Source organism: Rhagoletis zephyria, unplaced genomic scaffold, assembly GCF_001687245.7.
Source record: "Rhagoletis zephyria isolate East Lansing unplaced genomic scaffold, Rhagoletis_zephyria_1.1 Rzeph_scaffold_01962, whole genome shotgun sequence".
Lineage (NCBI taxonomy): Eukaryota > Metazoa > Arthropoda > Insecta > Diptera > Tephritidae > Rhagoletis > Rhagoletis zephyria.
Genome location: NW_016159046.1, coordinates 4092 through 25698, shown reverse-complemented (window position 1 = coordinate 25698; position 21607 = coordinate 4092). Strand labels below are relative to the sequence as shown.

General features: G+C 34.5%; 1 protein-coding gene across 1 annotated transcript in view; it reads right to left on the bottom strand.

Moving 5' to 3' along the window:
• LOC108365697 (aryl hydrocarbon receptor nuclear translocator 2-like) overlaps positions 1-21179 on the bottom strand; it is a 26861-nt gene extending 5682 nt beyond the window's left edge. The window contains exons 1-6 of the mRNA XM_017619815.1: positions 19671-21179; positions 10186-10373; positions 1191-1438; positions 902-1126; positions 658-824; positions 466-572 (exon numbers count right to left, since the gene is read on the bottom strand). Of these exons, the coding sequence (XP_017475304.1) occupies positions 466-572; positions 658-824; positions 902-1126; positions 1191-1438; positions 10186-10373; positions 19671-20725 (1990 nt within the window). The 5' untranslated portion in view covers positions 20726-21179. The remainder of the gene's footprint in view (positions 1-465; positions 573-657; positions 825-901; positions 1127-1190; positions 1439-10185; positions 10374-19670) is intronic.
• Positions 21180-21607: the final 428 nt, after the last annotated feature.

Genomic DNA, 21607 nt, shown 5'->3' with positions numbered 1-21607 from the left:
CTTTTTAATATACAACGCTTTTATAAATGGACTAAAAAGTAGAAAATAATATTTCTCAGTCCCATAGAATTTGTTTTGATAACTTTTGATTTAGAAATTTTAGCAAAAGTCGTTATAAACAACTTATGAGATTGAAAATGAAAAGCGTGAGGCGCATATAATAGCCACCTGAATTGATATGAAGGGTAATATATGTTCATATGTATGTGGATATATGAATAACGACCGCTTAAAATCGATCTCAAATTTATACTTTCGCTGAAGAAATTTTAGGTCTATGTTATGTAGTTTTTTTTTTATATTATTTATTAATGCTCACATTAAGGTAATTAGCTTAACATTACTTTATTTGCCATCGGCGAATACCAACAGTTGGTGGTTATTCGACATTACTCTCTGCTCAGAGTTGCGAGAAACAGGATAAATAAAATATTAAAAGAAATATATATATTATTTTTTGCTTACCGGTCTTGAATGTTGCCATTAACTTGGCAGAGTCCCCTCCATGATGGCAGGCAAAGAGAGATTGGTCTAGAAGGTCTTCGGCTTTGTAGCCGAAAACATTTTGCATTCTGAAAATCATAATTTTGTTAAATTTCTGACTTTTCAATTGCAAAAATGTATATTGTATTTATGTATGCTTGTATGTTAATTTACTTCTCATCCACATATGTAAATTTCATATCCAACGAATGTTTTGTCAAGAACGTTGTGCTACCCAGTGGAATTTCGATGTTGGATGGATGTGGTATTGGTCTGCCGATAGCGACCAGCACACGATCACCACTTGCGTTGACCACCAGGTGGCCAGTAATGTGAATAACCTTAAACAGTAAGAAGGTAAAGAAATATTTGATTATTTACCTTGTCTAAATGGTATGATACGGCAATAAAGTCTTACCTTGTAAGAAGCACTTTTTATGTTAATGCTGCGTCCACGACTGGTTAATGTACATTTAAAGCGCACGAAAAGGTCGCGATGGTCTGTAGATAGTCCTTCTTCAATCATATTCTCATCTTTAATTTTGTCAGTACGACCACTGCGCTTTTTGTTGAGTGCGTCTTTGAGTTCGGCATGATCACATTGGTGGCTGTATTCCCAGATTTGTTGGCCGAGTAGATCAATCTTAAAAATTTCAAGAAACAATTTCAAAAAAGTCATATCATCTCATTTTTTCAATAACCGTTACCTTTGCTAAGCCCAAATAATCAGTGATGTTGTCCGAAACATAGGTAATGTCGCCATCATTTGAGAGCACAAGCAGGAAGCCGTCTAAGGTCTGTTTAATGAACTGGCTTGTCTCGGCGTATTTGAGAAAATCGAACTTTTCATTAGCTTGTTTCGCTGAAGAGTCAGAAATTTGACTGCCACTATTGGAGTTTTCATCAATATCATCGTCTGATTTCAATTCACCAATAATATCTTGGATTTTCGGGACTACAAATAAATAATAAAGTTACTATTGGAGTAGATGACCACATTTATTAGGCGGATGCTATTAATTCTAGCATCTAATATGTAAAAAAATTAATTTTTTAACCGCATATCGATGATCCGCAACAATAACGACACAACTCAAAATTGCATTTATTTAAATTATATAGCGGATTGGGTGGATAAGTAACCAATTTTTCTGCAGAACATCCACATATGTTTACTTGTTTCCAATCCGACAGGGTCGCAATTGTGTCATAGGTCAAAAAATCGTTATTGCAGTGGACCAGCGATATATACATACATAGATAGAACTATTAGGGGTATTCACGGTCCGGTGTATACTGTCTAGCACAAGGATGATAAATGAGTTTTTAATTTTGTACCAAATGGACAAAAAGAATGTACTAAATCAGCCGAAAGAGTACCAAAATTTAAAAGACCGGACATACATATGCATATGCATATCACTTTTAAACTCATTTATCAGATAAGCCAATGTTGGAGGTTTTTTCCGCCTTCTTCATAATATTAACGTGACGTTTTTCTTGGGAGGCAGGCTTTTTGTTTAATCTTTCTTCCGCAACAACTTCCCATATATGTACGGTGACCATCCCGTCTGTTTTTTGCAGGATCGTACTGTTATTTAAAGGTCTGTCCTGCGTGGTTTTTCAAAACAGAAAACCCCCAAAATGTACTGATTTTTTCCAAGTTTCCTGCCTTTGTCCCGCATTTTCTTCGATATTTTAAAATTAACTTTTCCTAATCGAAATAAAATCAGCGTCGATACTAATTGATAACTAAATAAGGGTAAGCTGGTTCAACCAGTCAATGCGTTCTAAATTTTGTACGGTTATGGGCAATGGATGATGAGAAAATGAAGACCAGCATCATATATATCAATAACACTGTTCTAAACAAAAAAAATGTTTTCCAAGCCAATTTTCTTTTCAAAGAAGCGTTTTCGTAATTTTTTCTTCGAAAAACGTGTTTTTGGTACATTTCGTAGCTATTTGTCAATATCTCATGAAAAAAAATATCCAATCAACATAAGCGACCTACAGTCCTCTTACAAAAATATATTACTTTGCCGATTTTGATGAAAACGATTAGTGTTACAAGCGACCAAAATCGAAAAAAATTAAATTTCAATCATTTACTTTTTACAGTAAATGAAAATCTGATGAGAAATGTAGATGTTACGGAACACAATCTGCACAAATTATATACTTTTGCAAATGGCCCATCAATACCTTTCGAGCTGTAGGTCGTTTCATGTGATATTGACGATTAACTGAAAAAAGTACTAAAAATACGTTTTTCGAACAAATCTCGAAAACACTTCTTTGAAACCATGGGTATTATTTTCGTGTTCAACGACCCAAAGTTTGCCTATAAAATTTGCTCTACAGAGGTTCATAATTCGTGTAAAGTAATATGTTATATGCCTTATTATAATTTTGTAAATATTCATTACAAAAAGATTAATACCAATGAAGCAAATGTGATTTATGTTTAAAGTTTAAAATTACATTAATAATTAAGAAATATACGCTCGTTGTTATTTGAAAGCGCACTCTTTTAATACTTACTAGTTACAGTTTTCCTTTTGTTTGTTAAATATTAATTAATTTTTTATAAAAAAAAAATATAGCATATTCTACGTCTAAATCTGATTTTAAAAATTATGGAAAAAGAAACAAAAAAAAATCAACATAGGGGCGGCAATTTTTTTTTGTTGACGGTGCTGCGCCATTTCTTCCATGTAAATGATTTTGACAAGCATACTTAGTAAGGAAGAAAATCAAAAAACGGTTGCGCTAGTCAAATGACAAGGAACGTATATGTATGTAGTATATTTTTGTTATTTTTATACTACGCAGTTATATGTAGGTACATTTTTTTAATAATTGTCCTGCATTTTCAAAATATATTTTTGGTCACCGTACATATATGCCATTTGAACACTTTTGGAGAAACAAGCAATTTAAATAAAAAATCCTTTTCCACCTAAAAGTGACCTTCTGGAAATATTTCACATTGTCTGTTTTTTTTCTAAGAGTTTAATTTCACGAAAATATAAAATCAAGAAAATCATTGAAACCCCTGAAGCAATAAATAGGCATTGGTAATTACCTTATTTTTTTGTATAAACAAGTAATTTTTAGCAAAAAAAACCGACTTAAAAAAAATATATANATATAAAATCAAGAAAATCATTGAAACCCCTGAAGCAATAAATAGGCATTGGTAATTACCTTATTTTTTTGTATAAATAAGTAATTTTTAGCAAAAAAAAACGACTTAAAAAAAATATATATATATCTATATATTTCATGATCCAATGATCGGATCTAAACCAAATTAGTATGGGACCACCTCTGAGACACTACCTTTCCGTTGCAAAAAGAATTATTGAATCGGTTGATGTGGTGCAAAGTTATGCGGTAACATACATAAAAAAATAAAAATAAAATAAAAATATTCCGACGAACTGATAACCTCCTCCTTTTTTGGAAGTCGGTTAAAAACTGGGTGGCTTTCGGATATACTTATTAAGCCTTACTCGTTAATATTAAATACCTACCTATGAGAAGCTATTTTTTTGCTTACTTCTCTTTTATTTATTGAATCTGTCCTGCTCAAGAGCCTAAAGAAGCTAGAGCTTCGAAGAAAATCGCCTGTGTAAATTGTGTTTTTTTTATTCTAGAAAGCGATAAAATCGCTTACAACTTTTCAAGCGATGTTGAATCGCTTATGAAATCGCCTCATGTAAATGGTCTTGAACAATAAGTTTGCATATCTTATACTATTCACTTAGCTTCCACCTCATAGTAGGGTTGAGTAACTGGCCCTTAAAAATATTATAACTGGGCTGGCAAGTCATTCCTACGTAATCTTGAGTTCCTCTTTACAAACAATAGACACCGGGCGACAGCAATTATTAAAAATCTTCTAAATCTTGAGTCAAATTTGAAATATATGGCAAATTTCTGAGTGTATTTCTGCCTTGAATAGGCTTCTAATAAAAACCACTTGCCCTTCGGAGGCGCATTAAATTGTAGGTCCCTCCATTTGTTTTATAACATCATGATGCGCCAAAATACAATTATTATTATTATTATTATTATTAGGCTGAAGATGATCTTATTTCACTATACAATTTTTAACGTTAGTGAAAATTTTGTATATTTCATCATCACTATTGTATATGAGTCGATACGTAACAAAACTGCCTAAGTCCACCATAAGACAATTAATAGAACTCCACTTTTGTATTAAAAATCTAAACACTAAAAGCAACCCTGTCATTTTCGAAAAATGCCATTAAACATGGTTTAATGAGAAGCAGTGTTGACAACTCGTGGGATTTCGCCTACAATTTGGGATTTTCGCACCATAAAGGGCGCGTGATATCTATTGATTTCTAGCTATGTAAATACAATTTTGTGGTTTAATTGTTTTTTTTTTTTGCTGTTCAATCATTGTTACATCTCTTTATTCAAACATATGTATATGGGGCATTCCAACTATAAGTATTTTCTGTTTAACCCGTAATTTGGCATGTTTCAAACCGTTAACATCTCAACTTAGATATCAGTTTAACGCGAAACTAATAAAGTAGAAAGCCTAATTATATAATTACACAGAGATTTTTCATTTTCCAAAGAGTGACGGGTGATTCGTTTCCAAATTTTAGGCTAACTATGTATATAAAAATATTTCGTGCATAGCGGCTTTCTCGAATGTAGTTAATAGACTATTAATAGAATATTTGAAAAAAAAAAATCTTGTAACAGGTGGGACAGTATTTCGTGAACACTACTGATTCGATATGAATATTTATTAAAAGGTCCTGATTTAAGCAATGGGAAGCTAACTTATTTGTGTGTTAAAAAACATATTTTTCTGTGACGGCTGATGACTTTATGTATAAATGTAGTTTTGTATTAACGAACCACTCTTCTAAAGTCCATGAATTCTCTTTTTTGATAATTTTGCATTGTCACCTTCAATACACAGAAAGGCGGTGTTAACTTGATAAAAAAAAAAGTACTGTATCAGAGATAGTCGCATTACGGCCATGTGCAACGGAAGAAAAATGAAAACCGTAGAACTGAAACTGTTATTAAAATTTTTTTTAATATTTAATATTTATAAATGGGATTTTCGAATTTTATAAGGGGAAAAGCAGGAGGTTTTTCAGAGGAGAATGGGATTTTCGGACCTTTGGAGTTGGCAACACTGATGAGGAGAAGTGGCAACTTTGCTTTTTCGAGTATACAGTTCCTAACTGCGTTTCAGTGATCGGCGATCGAGATTTCATTTATTATTTTACATTATTGAGATAGAAAAAGTCACGCAAATCCAACCTCGATGTGATGCTGGATCGAGGATCTAATTTTCATAGTTGTTGACAAACTTTGCGAATATGTTAGAAATTTAGCAGCGGGGGTCCACCGATACCATTAGAGTTCTGAAAGGGGGCTACGAGAAAAAAAGTTTGGGAATCTCTGGTTTAGGGTGTTGAGTATTTTTTTTAGCACCGTGTAATTAGTTTATGCAATTTTAATTGACAGCACCGAAAAATTAATATATACACAAACAAATTTTCAGTTATGGTTCTGTTTTAACCAGTTAAAATTTTTGTATACATTTTTCGTTTAAAATTTGTTTCAATTTTCGTATGTTTTTTTAGCATGTTTTCCTCTCCGTACGCAGATTTCAAACTCGCATGCATGTACATTTGTCAAATGCGATAGCATGAACGCTTTTCTAAAGTGCTAAATGTTGATTTTTCAATTCAGAAAACGGTGCATAATTTTATCGGCTTTAAGCCTCAGTTAGTGTAGACTTAATTTACATAAGAAATCGTCAATGGTTACTCAACACGTCAACTTAGCCAGAAGCGAAAATATTGGGTTTTTAACCGACTTCCAAAACAGGAGGAGGTTATCAGTCCGTCGGAATATTTTTTTCTTTATTTTTTTTTTTTATTATTGTTTTTTTTTTGGATGTTACCGCATAACTTTGGACCACGTCAACCGATTTCGGTTTGCATCGGAAAGGTAGTGTCTAAGAGGTGGTCCCATACTAATCTGGTTAAGATCCGATCAGTGGATCATCAGATATATATATATATATATTTTTTTTTTTATATGAGAGTTGAAGTCGGTTTTTTTTTGCTAAAAATTACTTGTTGTATTTTCCTTTTCAGCTTATTGTCACTTCCCCGCCTATAGGCTACATCAAAAAGTTCCTACACGAAAATATATTGCGTTGGGCAATATAATAGCTTACGTTACGTAAATTAAGTCTAGGCTTACTGAGCCCTTGGTTTGAACTTTTTATTTGTTCGATCAGCGTGTATTCTACAAACAATATGGAAATATTTCGTCTGTGAACTCGCAGTTTTGATATGTACCGACTCATGTGATATATTGCAATTCACCAATAAACATCAAGAGTGTTAAAGAAAACTTTTACACTATCACTAGCTATTAGCAAGGTCACTTGTGTGTCTGTATATCTAGACACCAAACAATTTATCAACAACAACAAATCAGCTACTTCCTTAATGCAGCGCAAATTTTTTATGCGCATTTGTGTGCTAGTCAATCTGCATAAGCATGCCCGTCTGTCTCGCTTTTTAAGCAACTAATATTACTAATAATGATTTTAATGTATGAAGCTAAGTACGGTTTGCTTAAGAAAACGGCGAAGAAAGAATTACCATTATTTCATGGGCGTGAATAGTTTCCTGGAATTTTGACATCTGCCTTACTCTTTCTTCACGAATTAATAGAACAGGCATATATATATATATGGGCTGTTTTGTGCTTTTTGTTCACAAAAGGCTATAGTCGTAGAAAGCTAACCGCATTATTTTTAATAATAGTAAAAAAGTCGCAACTACATCCTGTCACGTCAGTGGATATCAAAACGTCGTTTTCCGTCAGCTCAATGCTCTTAAACGGATCTTGATTATTTGAGAAAATCTACTACTACTACTTGATTGTGCATTGTAATTTTTCAATCCCTTAATAAACTGAAGTAATAAAAAAATATAAAACCAGTAATTTTTAATCAAAATACAAAACCGACTTCAATGTTTATATACAAAGTTAAGAGTACTGTTAAACTCGGATTTTGGTCGGGTCAAAACCAAATTAGTTTGGGACCACCTCTGAGGTAACACCTTTCCTTAAAAAAAAAAGAATTCTAGAAATCAGTTAACGTATTGAATTGATAACCTCCTCTTTGAAGTCGGTTAAAAATTTTACAATTAAATAAATTTTAAAAATGTTACAAAAATATCCCAAAAGGAAATAATTTCTTCCCAAAAACTTTAGCAGTTCTTTCTCTACATATAAAGTATAACATTTTTGCATTCATTCAAACAAAGTATCTGCCAGTTATCTTCAGTGCTACTCGAGCAGTAGATATATATTAACAACAAAAAAATCTTATTTGATTATTAGATTGGCAATTTTTCACAAAATAAGAGAAACCCAAATTAGGTGGTAAAAGAGTAAAGAAGGGGGTGACCACTTTTATAAAAAAACTTTATTTTCGTTTTAAACTTCAGTACGTACGTTATAAAAAATGTGTCGTTGCGAAGTGCACAGGTGCTTTTTCGTAATTAAGAAGAAAGAAAACATTTATTTTATGTTCCGTCTGATGGTAATTGAACCCGGACCCTCTTGGCAGCAAGCAATTGATCAAGCGCCTTTACACACTCAGCTACAGTCATACATGTAAATGTTTTCAAATGTTGAGTTTGAAACCAACATCACAGCGCGCATGTCATACCATGTACATATATGTATTGATGTGTTGTCACCGCTGTGCATGCTTTGTATANTTTTTAAAAAAATATTTTCTTAATTTATTACAACCAAAGTTATGTACATATGTAATACTAATTTTCCTCCCAAACTAACAAAAATATAAAAATCCCTAAAAATACGAAAATTCATGTTTTTATGATAGGCTAGATTTCAATGTCCTCAACTGTATATTGAAAACACAAATGTCATTTGATTTATGGCATGTGAATTTGTGGTTGCCACATCCAACAAATTGTGCTTATTGATCAATAGTATTGAAGATTTGACGAAGATTTAACTTAAATCTACTGCCTTTCGAGATTTAATTTTATATGGTAAATCTCAAAAGATTTAACGCCAAATCTCGTCATAGGGCTAAATCTTCATTAAATCTCAAAATGGAGACATAGTATTAGGACAAACTAGGCTAAACTAGTTCTTCCCATCTCCGATACATCCGTCCCTTGCGGAAACAAGTTGGGCGCAACAATATTGTGGACTGCGTACTTAGGGTTGAACTGATGAGGGTTATTTTTTTGAAGTGTGGCCGAAGGCAAAAATACTGTCGCCCTGATCTAGTTTAGCCTAGGCAAAACTAGTTTCTCCTAAGATCGGGGTTGGCCGGTAACATATACATATACTTTCTTAATTACATATGAAAAAGCATCCGAGACGTTCAAAACGCCATCCGTTCAGTGAAAAATGCTTCATTTTAATACGGGCGTATTTGAATTGAATATTTCCATTATACGTAGTGTATGTATAATGGAAAAACCCGTTTTTTGTTACTTTTCACTTGATTTAAATACGAACATTTTTAAACGGTAATCAAATAAAAAATGTTCATTTTTACAACGCGTTTCTTTTCTCAGTTTGCATGAATAAATTAACGGTATTGTTAAATTTTTATGTGAGAACTGAAGTCGGTTTGGTTTTTTGCTGAAAAATTACTTCTGTTATTTCCATTAGTCGATAGAAATTAGTTTTCTTACAGAGTATTACTTTCCTTTAAACAAAGTTCCACGATACATTAATTATAATAGGTTTAGGTTAAGTTTAAAATTATCAATAAAAATGAGGCGTGAGAATTGCAAAGCTCTATAATTCTGGCTATAGGTTCAGTATATGCATAGGAGGTTATATACGTAGCCTGAAGAAGAAGAGAATGCGAATCGCTCGGCATTGTTTGCTTCCGGATAAGATGTGTAGGCAAACATGATGAATAAATAGGACCTCCTGTCCGATATGCTTGTAGTCTCAGCAATTTTCTTCTTGATTCGTAAAGCGACGAACCACCCTGAATAATTTCCCAAATAGAAACTCAAGGGTATTGTTTTAGGAAATTTTTTTCTTATCGTCTGGTAATATACCTATGCGCAAACACATGATAAAAAATCGAACCAAATCGACCCATAAGTACGAATGTTTCGAATATCCCGACTGCTAGGCCATCTAGCGGATACGTACAAATTTTCTTAAAACTACTTATTGCATGGGCAGTAATCTAAGAAATTTAAATCATATAAACATATGTACAAATATGCATTTCCAAAATATTTCGACCCGAATCGCGAATGATCGAATGAAACAAAATGGCAGCTATTTTCTCCACAATATAATTTAAACGGGCGAAGCACACTCACTCTCGGATGCGATTCGGGCCCGGTGCTACGTCAACTAAATATGTTTTCCTCAACACATGATTGGGTAATATGTAATTATGTTATTTGGTTATACTTACTCAATCATGCTTTGAGAGAAATATATTTAGCTGACTTTATTGCTGAGTGTAGGAAGCGGTTTATTGCTCAAAGCTTCAATACTTCAAATTGATAGAGAAGTGGAAAAGGAAGTAAAATTCAGAACCAACACAATACATTTCACTTTACTAAGTCAATCTTCATTCAAGCGGTTACTTACACAACTGCAGCATTTCACGAACTTTCAAGTAGGCTATGGCTATGCGCATTACAGATGCCTTGTCCAATTGGTTTACGTCCTCTTTGCGAAGCGGTAGAATCTGGGCTAACTCACTGAAAATTTCCGTTTCGCGTGAACGACGGCAACGAGCCGCGTCGCGTGATTTTTCCTTGCGCTTTTCATTATTCCTGCAAAAAAGTAAAATAAGTAGAACTGAGTGAAATACTCCGAAATACACGAAAATATTGATAACTTCAAATACTTAAATATTAAACTATTAGCTTGTTTATATCAACGCAAGAACCGCATTAACAAAAAACCAATTTGACTCAACACATATTGTTTTTGGAGCGTTTATACCTGTGTTTTTACAGCGCACTCGCTGAAACCGTATTCAAAAGTATGCAATATTTGTTGTTTTATTTCGATATTTCTTTAATAATTGATTTGTGCTTGTGTTGGCCGAAATGGAAGCGAACGATTATTAAAATTTCTTTTAACAATAATTCAAATTTAAAACGGGCTGTATAAAGAAAACCATCCTTTTTTCACTTCGCGTCAAATGAGTGATGTGTTTATACCTGTTTTCTAACCGATGTGAGAAATAAAAAAAACGTTTTGAAATCAAATTCGAGTTAATACACTTTTGAAATTCGGAGCGTATTGAAATTTTTACACCTCAATATTTTTTTTTAGGGTGAAATATATTTTTTTTAATTTTTTTCTTTTACATTTCTTTCTTTTTTCAATTGCTGCAGTAAATAAACTATTTGTCGGATAAAATCAGTTAAGGTATCAAAATGTGCGTAGTAACCTCGGCTTTCCATGAGTGTGAGATAGATTAAAATAGGAACAATTTGTATTAAAAAATCGCATTTTTTATTTATTATTATTTTTATTAACTTCATCATGTTGGATTTTTATTCTTTTTCAACCTGAATAGTTGTCAAACTTTATGGAGTACGCTGCAAAAATTTGAGAATGGAAACGCCAAAACTTTAGTATAAACTTTATGTACGCAGGTATGAAAAAACTCGCAAATTCTACGGTTTTGGTGATTCCATTCTCAAATTAAATGGTTGAAAAAAAAATAAAAATCAAGCATTATGAAGTTAATAAAAAAATATATATAAAAAAATGCGATTTTTTAATGCAAACTTTTTTTTTAATATATTTCACCCCAAAAAAATATTGAGGCGTAAATATTGTATGGAATGACCCATAAACAAAATTTCACGCTCCGAATTTCAAAAGTGTATTAACTCGAATTTGATTTCAAATCGTTTTGTTTTTATTTTTCTGAAAAAAGGATGGTTTGAATTATTATTAAAAGAAATTTTGTAATGACGTTTATGCATCCGTTTTGAATCACAGCGAAGTGGATCAAAGCGCTTTATGTGTCGGCATAAACAAGGTATTTATTTGTATAAGAAATTAAACGAGTATAAATGCATGTGTATATAAAGAAAAGAACAAAGGGCAAGTCCGAAAGGAAATCTCCAACAAAAAGCTCCCTCGCCAACGATGATCACCACATCAAAAGGCCTTACTGTCATTCACCTGCCTGACTAGTTTGATTAGTTTGTTAAGGCAGGAATTATATGTACTTATGCATGGATATATGTATATAAGTGTCTTCATGTAGTTGGCGTTACGACGCCACTATAATCACGTTCGCCAAATATCCAATTGTAGCCATTGACGTTGCAGTTGCACGTTTGCATGCCAATCACACGCTTTTCCATTACCCAATGTTGTTGTTGGCATTGGGCGCATAAAATAAATGATGATATGCAATATTGTCACAAATATGCAGCGAATATTCATGGCGAAAACTGTAGCAGAAAACATGAAATAATGCTAGAACACCAAACACCAGCCAGCATCAGCTGCTATGTCTATAACCCTTCTACAGATTCTGTTAAAAAACTGTGTTAAGGCAGAAATGTTAGGTGGATACCGCAAATTTCCACTGTTAAACCATATCTGTCTTGCCGAATTTCTTACCATCGCTGTATTAACATCAGCTGTTATTTCGTAGTTTGAGAGCTCAGCTTTCATTTTACGGCGCCATCTTCATTGGGTACATATCGATCTGATTGGCTTGATGTCATTTTGAAAGTGATATGTTATGACGGCAACTGTGATACGAGTTAAGTGCAAAAATACTTTGGACACCGAAGCCGGAATTATATCCAAAAGAAATGTTATACACTTCTGACGAAGAGAGGGGTTCCTCCTCTCTTCTTCGGCAACACAGAAAGGAGGATTCTATGTAGTAAGGGTTATAATCCTTAACCGAATTCTACGCAAAAATACTGTGGACGCAAGTGAAAATTGTGATTTTTGGCGATTTTCTAAGGGGTCCCTGGGACCCATAGGTCGCCTAGGTGGGGGTTGGAGGTGCCACGCCCAAACCCCCTTCGCTCACCGCCTCTTCAATGACCGCCAGACTCTTCCTGAATGTATGGCCATTTTTTTAAATTAAGCCTTATAAATAATTTAATATTTTTCTGATTTGTATATCCGAGCGCCCTGCACCTACCTTGCTACGGCCGTGCTTACACTTTTTCACTATCACATACTACGTTTATACGCACGTATTATTTGCAAATAAGAATTTACAAAATGGTAAACTTTGCCGTATAAACGCTGAGTTATTTTTTTATTTGCAAATAACTAAATCACGCAAATAAGTATTGATTAGTGGTACTATTTGCAAATAAGCGCAAGACGCCGCCATTCTTAGGTTTATTTTCTTTTTCGATGGTCATCTTAATGCCGTTTTATAATCAGGCAATATTAAAAAAAATTTTCACCATCGAATAAACAGTGAGTTAAGTATTTGCAAATTATTTTTATTTGCAAATAGCTTACGTATAAAGTCTTCCGATTTAGACTTAAGAGGTTCATTGGAAAGGTATTTTCTCACCCTTTTTATTTCTTTGCTAGTAAACTCATTCAAAGGATGAAAGAGAAAGGTAGGATGAACGAAAGTCATTCAAAGTTGAATTAAGATGTGTTGGTTTTTGAGAAAAAAAAAATGGGAACCGAATGACTTTTTTTCGCACAGATATAAAAACAGTGTGAAAATACCTTTCTACTGAGATCCCACAAGTCTAAATCAGGATAGCTTCGGCTCAGTTATTCAAGTTTTTCGTCAATCAATCTTTGAAAAAAAGTAAAAAACAGCATCAAAAATCTCATTCTTACGATTTCGTTGAAAAGATTTTTAAATATTTTTATGCAGATTTTTTAAGCTTAATCTGTTTTGTCATCTGAGGGGACTTTTTTCAAAAAGTTCTTTAAGGAACTATTTTTATTCATAAAAAACTCCATTTTTGGAGGTATTTTCAAATCGGTCCAGCTCACTTAAATCTTAATATTTTTCCGAAATATTTTGGTGAAGGTCTTAAAATATAATAAATTTTGTAATCCCGGCGGAAAAACCGCAACTTTTTTTGGTGATGCAGTCTAATGTACATATATGAATGAAGGAAATGAAATAAATGGATACATATCGCTCATTTACCTTAATAGTGTCATAATTCAAAAAATTCAAATATTGAAGTAAATGGTCATAAGTTGCCGCTACACCTCTTCTTCTATAATGTGCAAAAACTGCATAGCTGTATCGATTACCGGTATCACTAGAACGAAATACGTATACATTTTTCCTATGGCAGTATATATAAATACAAAACTTTACGTTAACGTTTTTCTCAAGTTTCGCTTTTTTGAGTTATGACATTATTGGGTAAATGAGCGACATGTTTCTATATCCTTAAGTTTATCAAAGTATTGAAAGCAGGCACGCATGTTTGCTGTTTCTTTAGCTGTTTCTCTCTTTCTCTTTCCTTCCACTTTTATTTTAACATGTCTGGCTGTTAGCTAAATAGTTTACTGATAAACAACTAAGATTCGAGGTAGTGTTGCCAAAACCCAGTGCTAATGTAGACAATACTTTACGCCAGCAATTGAAACTGGAGATAGCAACTATAGGAATAAAAATACGCAGAAAATTTAACAAGTTCGTTGCTCGAGTTACATATGTTACTACTTACATACGTATGTATGTATGTATGTACATATGCATATCAACTGGAAAAGAGCTTTAGATTAGGAATTAATTTGACCTTGCCGGGTGGGTGTTAGCGCAAAATTTTGTTGGGTCTTTTATTTCATGTTTATGTCCTTTGCCACACAGAAAAAATTTGTTAATAAAAATGGCACAATATTTTTAAAAAGCATTAGTAAAAGCAATACCCATTTCCGCGTCTATACGAAAATTTTGAAAACATGTGCTTTACGCTTTTTTTTTACGATTAGGGCTCGATATACCAGGGTTGTTGCGAATATTCGCATTCGCATTCGCAACCGCGGATCTTCCGCATTAATTTTAACATTCGCATTCGCAATAATCAATGCAGAGCTTTTGCGAATGCGAATATTGTGCAATAACACCGCTAGTATTCTCTTCTACTTTTTCTTAGAAATGTGTAATAATTATTTTTCATACAATGGCTTCTTATGATTAAGTTCCGTGTTTTCTTTTATTACTTAGCAGAAAAACACACCAAACAATTTTTACCGGTTTTACTATGCAAATACTCCTCTGTGCGCTCGAAAACAACATTACTTTTAATTGTGTGATAATTGTCGAAATTTGCACGCAACGAAATAAAAATAAAATGGAATGTGAAAAAGTTGACAGCCAAGTTCGAATTTAATATATATTGAGGAGTGGGACTTGGCATGCAATATATCGTTAGTATAGTATGGAGAGAGCGTACGTAACCCACCACATCGTCGCTGAAATGAAAAAATCCGTAACTAACTAAAAATTCAAAATTCACTTGATGATTATGATGCATTTCATCGAATCATAAGTTCCCACATCGTTTTATGCAATAACAATTTTTAGTTGTGCCGTTTCAGCGACAATGTGAATTACGCCCTTTCCATTCTATATTAACGATATGTTGAAAATTTGCGTTCATTTGCGTCAAAATATCAAAGTACATTGAATGCATGGAATGGAACAAAAAAACGGATTTAATGGATTATGGTAACCAACAGCGGTTAGTAATCAATTGTGACTGCCTGCAGCTAGGAAAAGTCGAGCTCAACGAATAAAAAATAATAATTACAGGTGAACCTTTTCGTGACGTCACCCGGGAACTAAGCAGATCTGAGACCTTCATCGTCCGTGATTGCAGTAATTGAAATTATTATAAAATAACAAAACATTAAACTAATTCGGCTGGCAGCCACGACTTTCAAAACAGAATTTTCTTTGAAATTTTCATACCTAGAAAATAACAGTTTATTTGCCATATCAGCCTATTTAGAACCTCGCTATAAGCACACATTTTTCTAACCAGGCACAGAAGAAGGGATTAAAAATGAATCAAAAAAGCTAAAATCGAAAAACGCTAATGACGTTACAGGTTGTCCAAATTTAAAAAAAAAAAAAACCAAAAGAATGAGAATGAAAAAATCTTTGAAGGCAGCAACTTTACTTTTGACTAAATACAATGTTCCAATTTTTAAACTCAAGTACTAAATAAAAGAAAAACCTAACTAAAAATTACTAAATTTTCCATTTTTTATTTCCCTAAATCACCTAATTTACTCACCTAAATTATTTCTTTGAAACACTTGACATCCGCATTCGCATCCGCATCCCCGGATGTTAGCTTTTAAACCTCCGCATCCGCATTCGCTTCCGCGAATGTCTAAAATTCCACATTCGCAAACCCCTAATACATACCAGAGAACAGCTTTGAGTATGATCGAGCCTTTTTGATCACACTCACTAAAAATCAAGCACAAGCGAACGCCACACTCGGCTACTATGTGTTCGATCGAGATGCATACCCGACAGCTGCTTTGGTTACGAACGAGTCTGTTCGATCACCCTCGCTATAAATTGAGCACAAGCGAACACCACACTCGGACACCCGCAGCTAACCCGAAAATTTGTGTAACAATGAAACGGACACCCGAACATTGCGATAAAATGCAGGACAACAAAGAAATTTACGCTGAAGGTAACTGGCGCCAATATGTTCCCACAAAGCATACGAAAATGTTGTTGCTTTGTGCTTGTGCATACGCAATGAAAAAATTAGAAGCGAAGTAGACAAAAATGTTTTTGCATCTATTTCGTATAGTTTCGCGTGGAAAGCTGTGTGTGTATATATTAGAACACAGCCTAAAACTATGTAGGTACATAAGTACTTTTACAAAAAATAAATGTGCACCGAGTGTATAGGGCTTGGGCATTGCCGATCTACACACATTTATACCTAAATGGATGTAGGCGTCGTGATGCCGCATTTTGTATGAGCAAAAATATAAGAAATGGTTAAATGTACACTTAAACAAACTACCGAAAAATTCAACCTTCTCTTTGCCCTCTACGCACAAAAACTAAGAACACCGCGATGAGAAGGCAACATTTTTTGTAGAAACAAAAACGTCATAAGCCAATCAAGAAAATTTTGTGCACACTCGGGTTGAAACTCGAACACCCGGGTATATTGAGCTGCAAAGCACCCGAACCCAATCAAGTATGTATGAAAAGCAATCGGGTGTTGTGGCCAACATGTTCGTCTTGAGCTCAGTCGATAACGAACAATACTTCTGCTCGTATACAGAGAACGATGCAAAACGGGTTTTGTTAGATGATCGAGTATACACGAAAATCATGCACCCGCTGCAGATGTCTGATACATACATATTGTCATTTAACCGCGTATCAAGAAAATGCAAAACCTCGTATGGGAGGTTACCAAAATTTTATATCCCTGTATTTGTATCCCTAATTATCTCTTCTTCTTATATCTAATTATCGATATTTTAGTATAAATGGATAAGGCCTTGATGCCAGGAGCTTCCGGTGAGCAAATATATTTTTTGGCACAAATGTCGGATACAGTGTTGCCAGAACTTTTTGGACCAACCGGCTAAATTGGCAAAAAAAAATCGGCTAAAAACGGCTAAACTGTTTCAACTAAATTTCACATGTTTTATTTAAATAAATCATAAGTAGAAAGACTAGTTCTTGGAGAGAAGTTGCAAATTCAAGATGGAAAAAATTTTGCCAGCAAGAATTTGCAATTAGGAAAAACATATGATTGTGGCACATGGTTGCATTTTTTGTCAACGATGATTTGAATAAAAAGGTTCGTCAAATTTAAAAATTTACAAACTTGAGCGATTTTAAAATGAAAAATTTAAATACTTGTTTACTTAATTGATTTTGTTGATTCCAGTGATTTGAAACTTACTCGGAACGCAGTCTCAACCAGAGTCGATATAGGAAACCCGACAGTTACTACGACAAAGAAATTAAAACGTATGTTGAAGAAATACGGACTAACAAGAAATATACATGCAGATCCTGGTTTTTGCTCCTCTGAAAGAATTTTAAAAATTCTATACAAATTTCTTGTGTTTGAAATGCAACCGTGGACACTAGCTGGCAGAAAAACTTGTAAATTTTCGCTCGTGCAGAAATTTGCAAGTTTCTCTACATGAGAGAGAATTAAGGAGCATTTTTTCTTACTATCTGATATTTTGAGTGATAATTTTCGCTGGATACTGTCTTCCCAGGGCGTTTTGCTTTAGATAGAAATTTGTGCTCTTTTACTTTCATTTTGACACATTTCAGTGTTGGTTCTTTTAATTCAAGTTGGCCTTCAGTTTTGGGAATTTAAATAAGTTTTCAGCAAAAAAAGTTTGTTTAAAAAAATCCAGTGAAACAATTTGTTATTTTTCAAGTTTGCGAATAAAACTTCAGTCTAGTAGCCATTTCTAACAGATTTTGGATCGCTTAGTCAATAATGGAAACATATGTATAAATTTGAATTTTAAGAAAACAAGGTTAATTTTTTTTACAAAACGGCTAACAAATCGGCTTCCGGCTAAACCGGAATTTCTCCGGCGGTTTGCTATCGCAACCGGCTAAATCTAGCCGGAAAACGGCTAAAATGGCAACACTGGTCGGATACGAGGTTTTTCTCTATAAAGCACAGGGAAAGTTGTGCTCAGGAACGTGTGGCACGCTGAGTTTCCAGTTCCACTGAAAGATAACAATAAACCCCCTGCTACACAGTGGTTCACAACTAGCATTTACTGAGCCTGATTTGTGAATTTTTATTTGGTTATATTAAATTTTTTAGTGAAAAATGCAGAAAAAGTGGCAATTTTGAAGAAAATGTATTCTCCTGTTCCAGGTAATAAATATTGCATAACAGAGACTAGTTGAAAACAATTGTATGGTTCTCCCAAAACGAAAACATTACAAAAAAATTTTATAAACAAATTTTCACCAAAATAAATTCTGTGTTTGTTTTTTAGTAAAAATCGGTTGAAAAATGACGAATCCGGTGAATTACGAACATTAAATTCCAATTTTGAACCACTGTGTGCCGGCTTCGGCGAGCAGTATGAATTATGGTAGACGCATTTTGGCAGCAAAAGATGGCGAAGTCCTGGAAAAGGATTTGGCTTCATTTTTCGTAATCGGTTAATTAACTGGTAAATATCTTATTTAAGTTTTGATATGGGTAAGGCACTTTCCCAACTCATTTTGAAAAAAATGTCCTTTATTTTACGTTGGTTAATATGGTCACCGTACGGATGGAGTATGCTCCCGAATAAGGCTAGTAAGACTTTTTGGATTAGCGAGACTAGCAGGATGGAACTATGTTGAAGTTGGTTCTGGTTCTCCGGTTAGGGAGACAACACAGTAAGGTGGAAGGATGGCAAGTCCTACTAGTTGAGAAAGTTGAGCATGTGCAGTCTGGTAAGTTCATTAAGTCAACAGAGTCGAGGTGGTCGAGCAAGTCTGACTGGCAAGCATTACTCCGGTCTGTTCAATGAGGTACGGCCCCTCGGCGAGTATCGAACGTCAGAGGTTTTAGGTAGGCGTCGGCCCTACCAAGGTGGTAAGTGTGTCCACCACACACTGCCAATTGAGTCAAACCAAGCTAACTGTGTCAATGAATTCTGAAAAGTGAAGACAATTGTGGGAATCTGTAGATAATTATAGAACAAAAATACACTTTGGACGGTTTTTCGAAATTGCACTTCGTTTTTTGTTTTTTTGGTGTTATAAGAATATTGCAATTTTTGAGAGAAAAATTCGTAACTCGCGCCCCATTTGATGAAATTTGATGAAATTTTTTTTGAGAGTTGCTGAAGCTTTTCCCTTTACAATAGAACGATTTGCAGAATAAAATTTGCAAAAAAATTAATTCTTTAATGACAATAATTTAAACAATTGCAATTATTTATATATACTAAGACCGCGATTGCAGTGAAATTTTGGCACAATATACTCTAAACTCTTGTTTTTAAGTTCCAAAAAGAAAAAATTGGTCTTTCCAATTTCGACAGTCGCTATCGATTTTTTTCTATACTGACCACTATATAAAAGCAAAATGACTCCAGTTACTATAGCTTTGTTTACTCACAGAAAGTCTTCTATATCAACGCATCGTATAAAGTGGCAGGGTTCGTAATTGTTCTGCTCATCGCCATAGCAATAGGAATATGACCACGGAGCATTGCCGCGGCAAGGCGCATGTCCCAACAACTGCTGAACGTTCATCCCAGGTGCGCCAGTTGGCGCTTGCTGGCAGCAGCTGGCAGGACGTGGTTGAGCAGGCGGCAAACGGTCGTTGTAATTGTACATGGGATATGTTGGATGAGCCATCGGCTGTTGATTGAGCCATTTCGCGTGCGTATTCCTCACTTGTTCTTGCGCATAGTGTTGATGTTGTTCTTGATATTGTTGTAGCTGTTGGAATGGAGGACTTAACAGATACTCGTTTTGAATGAGCTTTTGTGGCTCAGGTAGTCCTTGTTGTTGCAAATGCTCGATATGCTCGTTGTGTTTAAATTTTTGTAACCGCATCTGTTGGGTATGTTCATTTTGTGGCGGAGCTTGTTCCATTGGGTAAGTGATTCCCGGCACTGCCTCGAGAGCGGGGTAGTGTCGCGGAGGATAAACCGTTACGCCGTATGATTGATCCTCACATTCGTACTGATGTTGGGGCTGAAACGACGCATAGGACTGTTGCTGGGCCATATAATTACTAGACGATTTGACTATTTGATTTTGTTGCTGGATACCGGGTCGAATGGGGACTGACGCATTCAACGGCTCGGAATCCTGCAGCGAGCCAACGAAAGCGCACTCCCCCTCGCACTCACACCCTTTCCCCCCACGTACCCCGCACGTACTGCGAAATCCGAAGTCGGAAAAACTTTCCTGTTTCGTAGGGGTCGATTGGGTATAGAATTGATTCGAGTGATTTGCGTTCTCCAGATTATAATGCATTAGCTTTTCTGATCTTTCTTCTTGTAACCCATGTAACGGTTCTTGCTCGCAGTATTGATGTTCGCATTCGTATTGTTGACATTCCGGGCATAGATTATTCAAAAATTTATCCAAATTATCATCATAAAGAGTGTAAGCCTCCTGAATAAAATCCAAAGGAAGCCACGAAGTCGGACTACCAAACATTTTGGAATGCTCTTTTGATACAGAACTATTTTCTTATGTGTTTTTAGAACTTTTCACACTTTTCAGATTTTTAGGGGTTATACAAACATCAAAAATTATTAAATTTATTCGTTAATATGGATTTCCGGTTTTTCGGTTTGTTTTTTTGTTATATTTAATTTTTTATTTGTATTATGTTGTCTCTATCAACATCGAAAACGACGGCACTTTTTTCTTTACAAAAACTGCTGTTAAAAGATTTGCTGCTAAAACTTTTCTAGAATTTCACAATTAATCGATTTAAACACCCGAAGAGAAAAAGTCTTGACGACCAAGCGAACGACAATGCCCAACCACGTCTATTACTAACAACGATACTAATATGTATGTGTATTTGAAATGAACGAAAGCCCCCAAAATTAATAATGGATTTATGCCGTCGTTTGTAAAGCGAGAGACTAGACGAAATGTGAAAATAAATCCTAACATGGCTCCAGCTACTGGAAGGAGGTACTTATTTATGTATGTAAAAAATTGCGTTGTATGTAGTTTTCTTTAATCGAAAGCTACGACATTTAACTCTCAAATACACACAGTACATACATATGTATGTATGAGTAATTAGTATATATCTGTATAGTATTCATATGTATTTCCAGCAACAGCAAGATCCATTTCAAAGTTCCACGCTCTCTAGAATGTCTGGTCATTTGCCATACTCTTGTGTTACTCCACGGTGCAAATCAAAAACAATAATTAAATAAATACAATGTGTATTCCTGAGCGCAGCCCTTATCAGTCCAGAGCACGACAGTGATAAGATATCGCAGAGCTACACAATGCAAGAGCAAATCAGAGACATCTCGAGGGAGAGCGCTAAAAAGTGTATTAAAAGTAGACAAT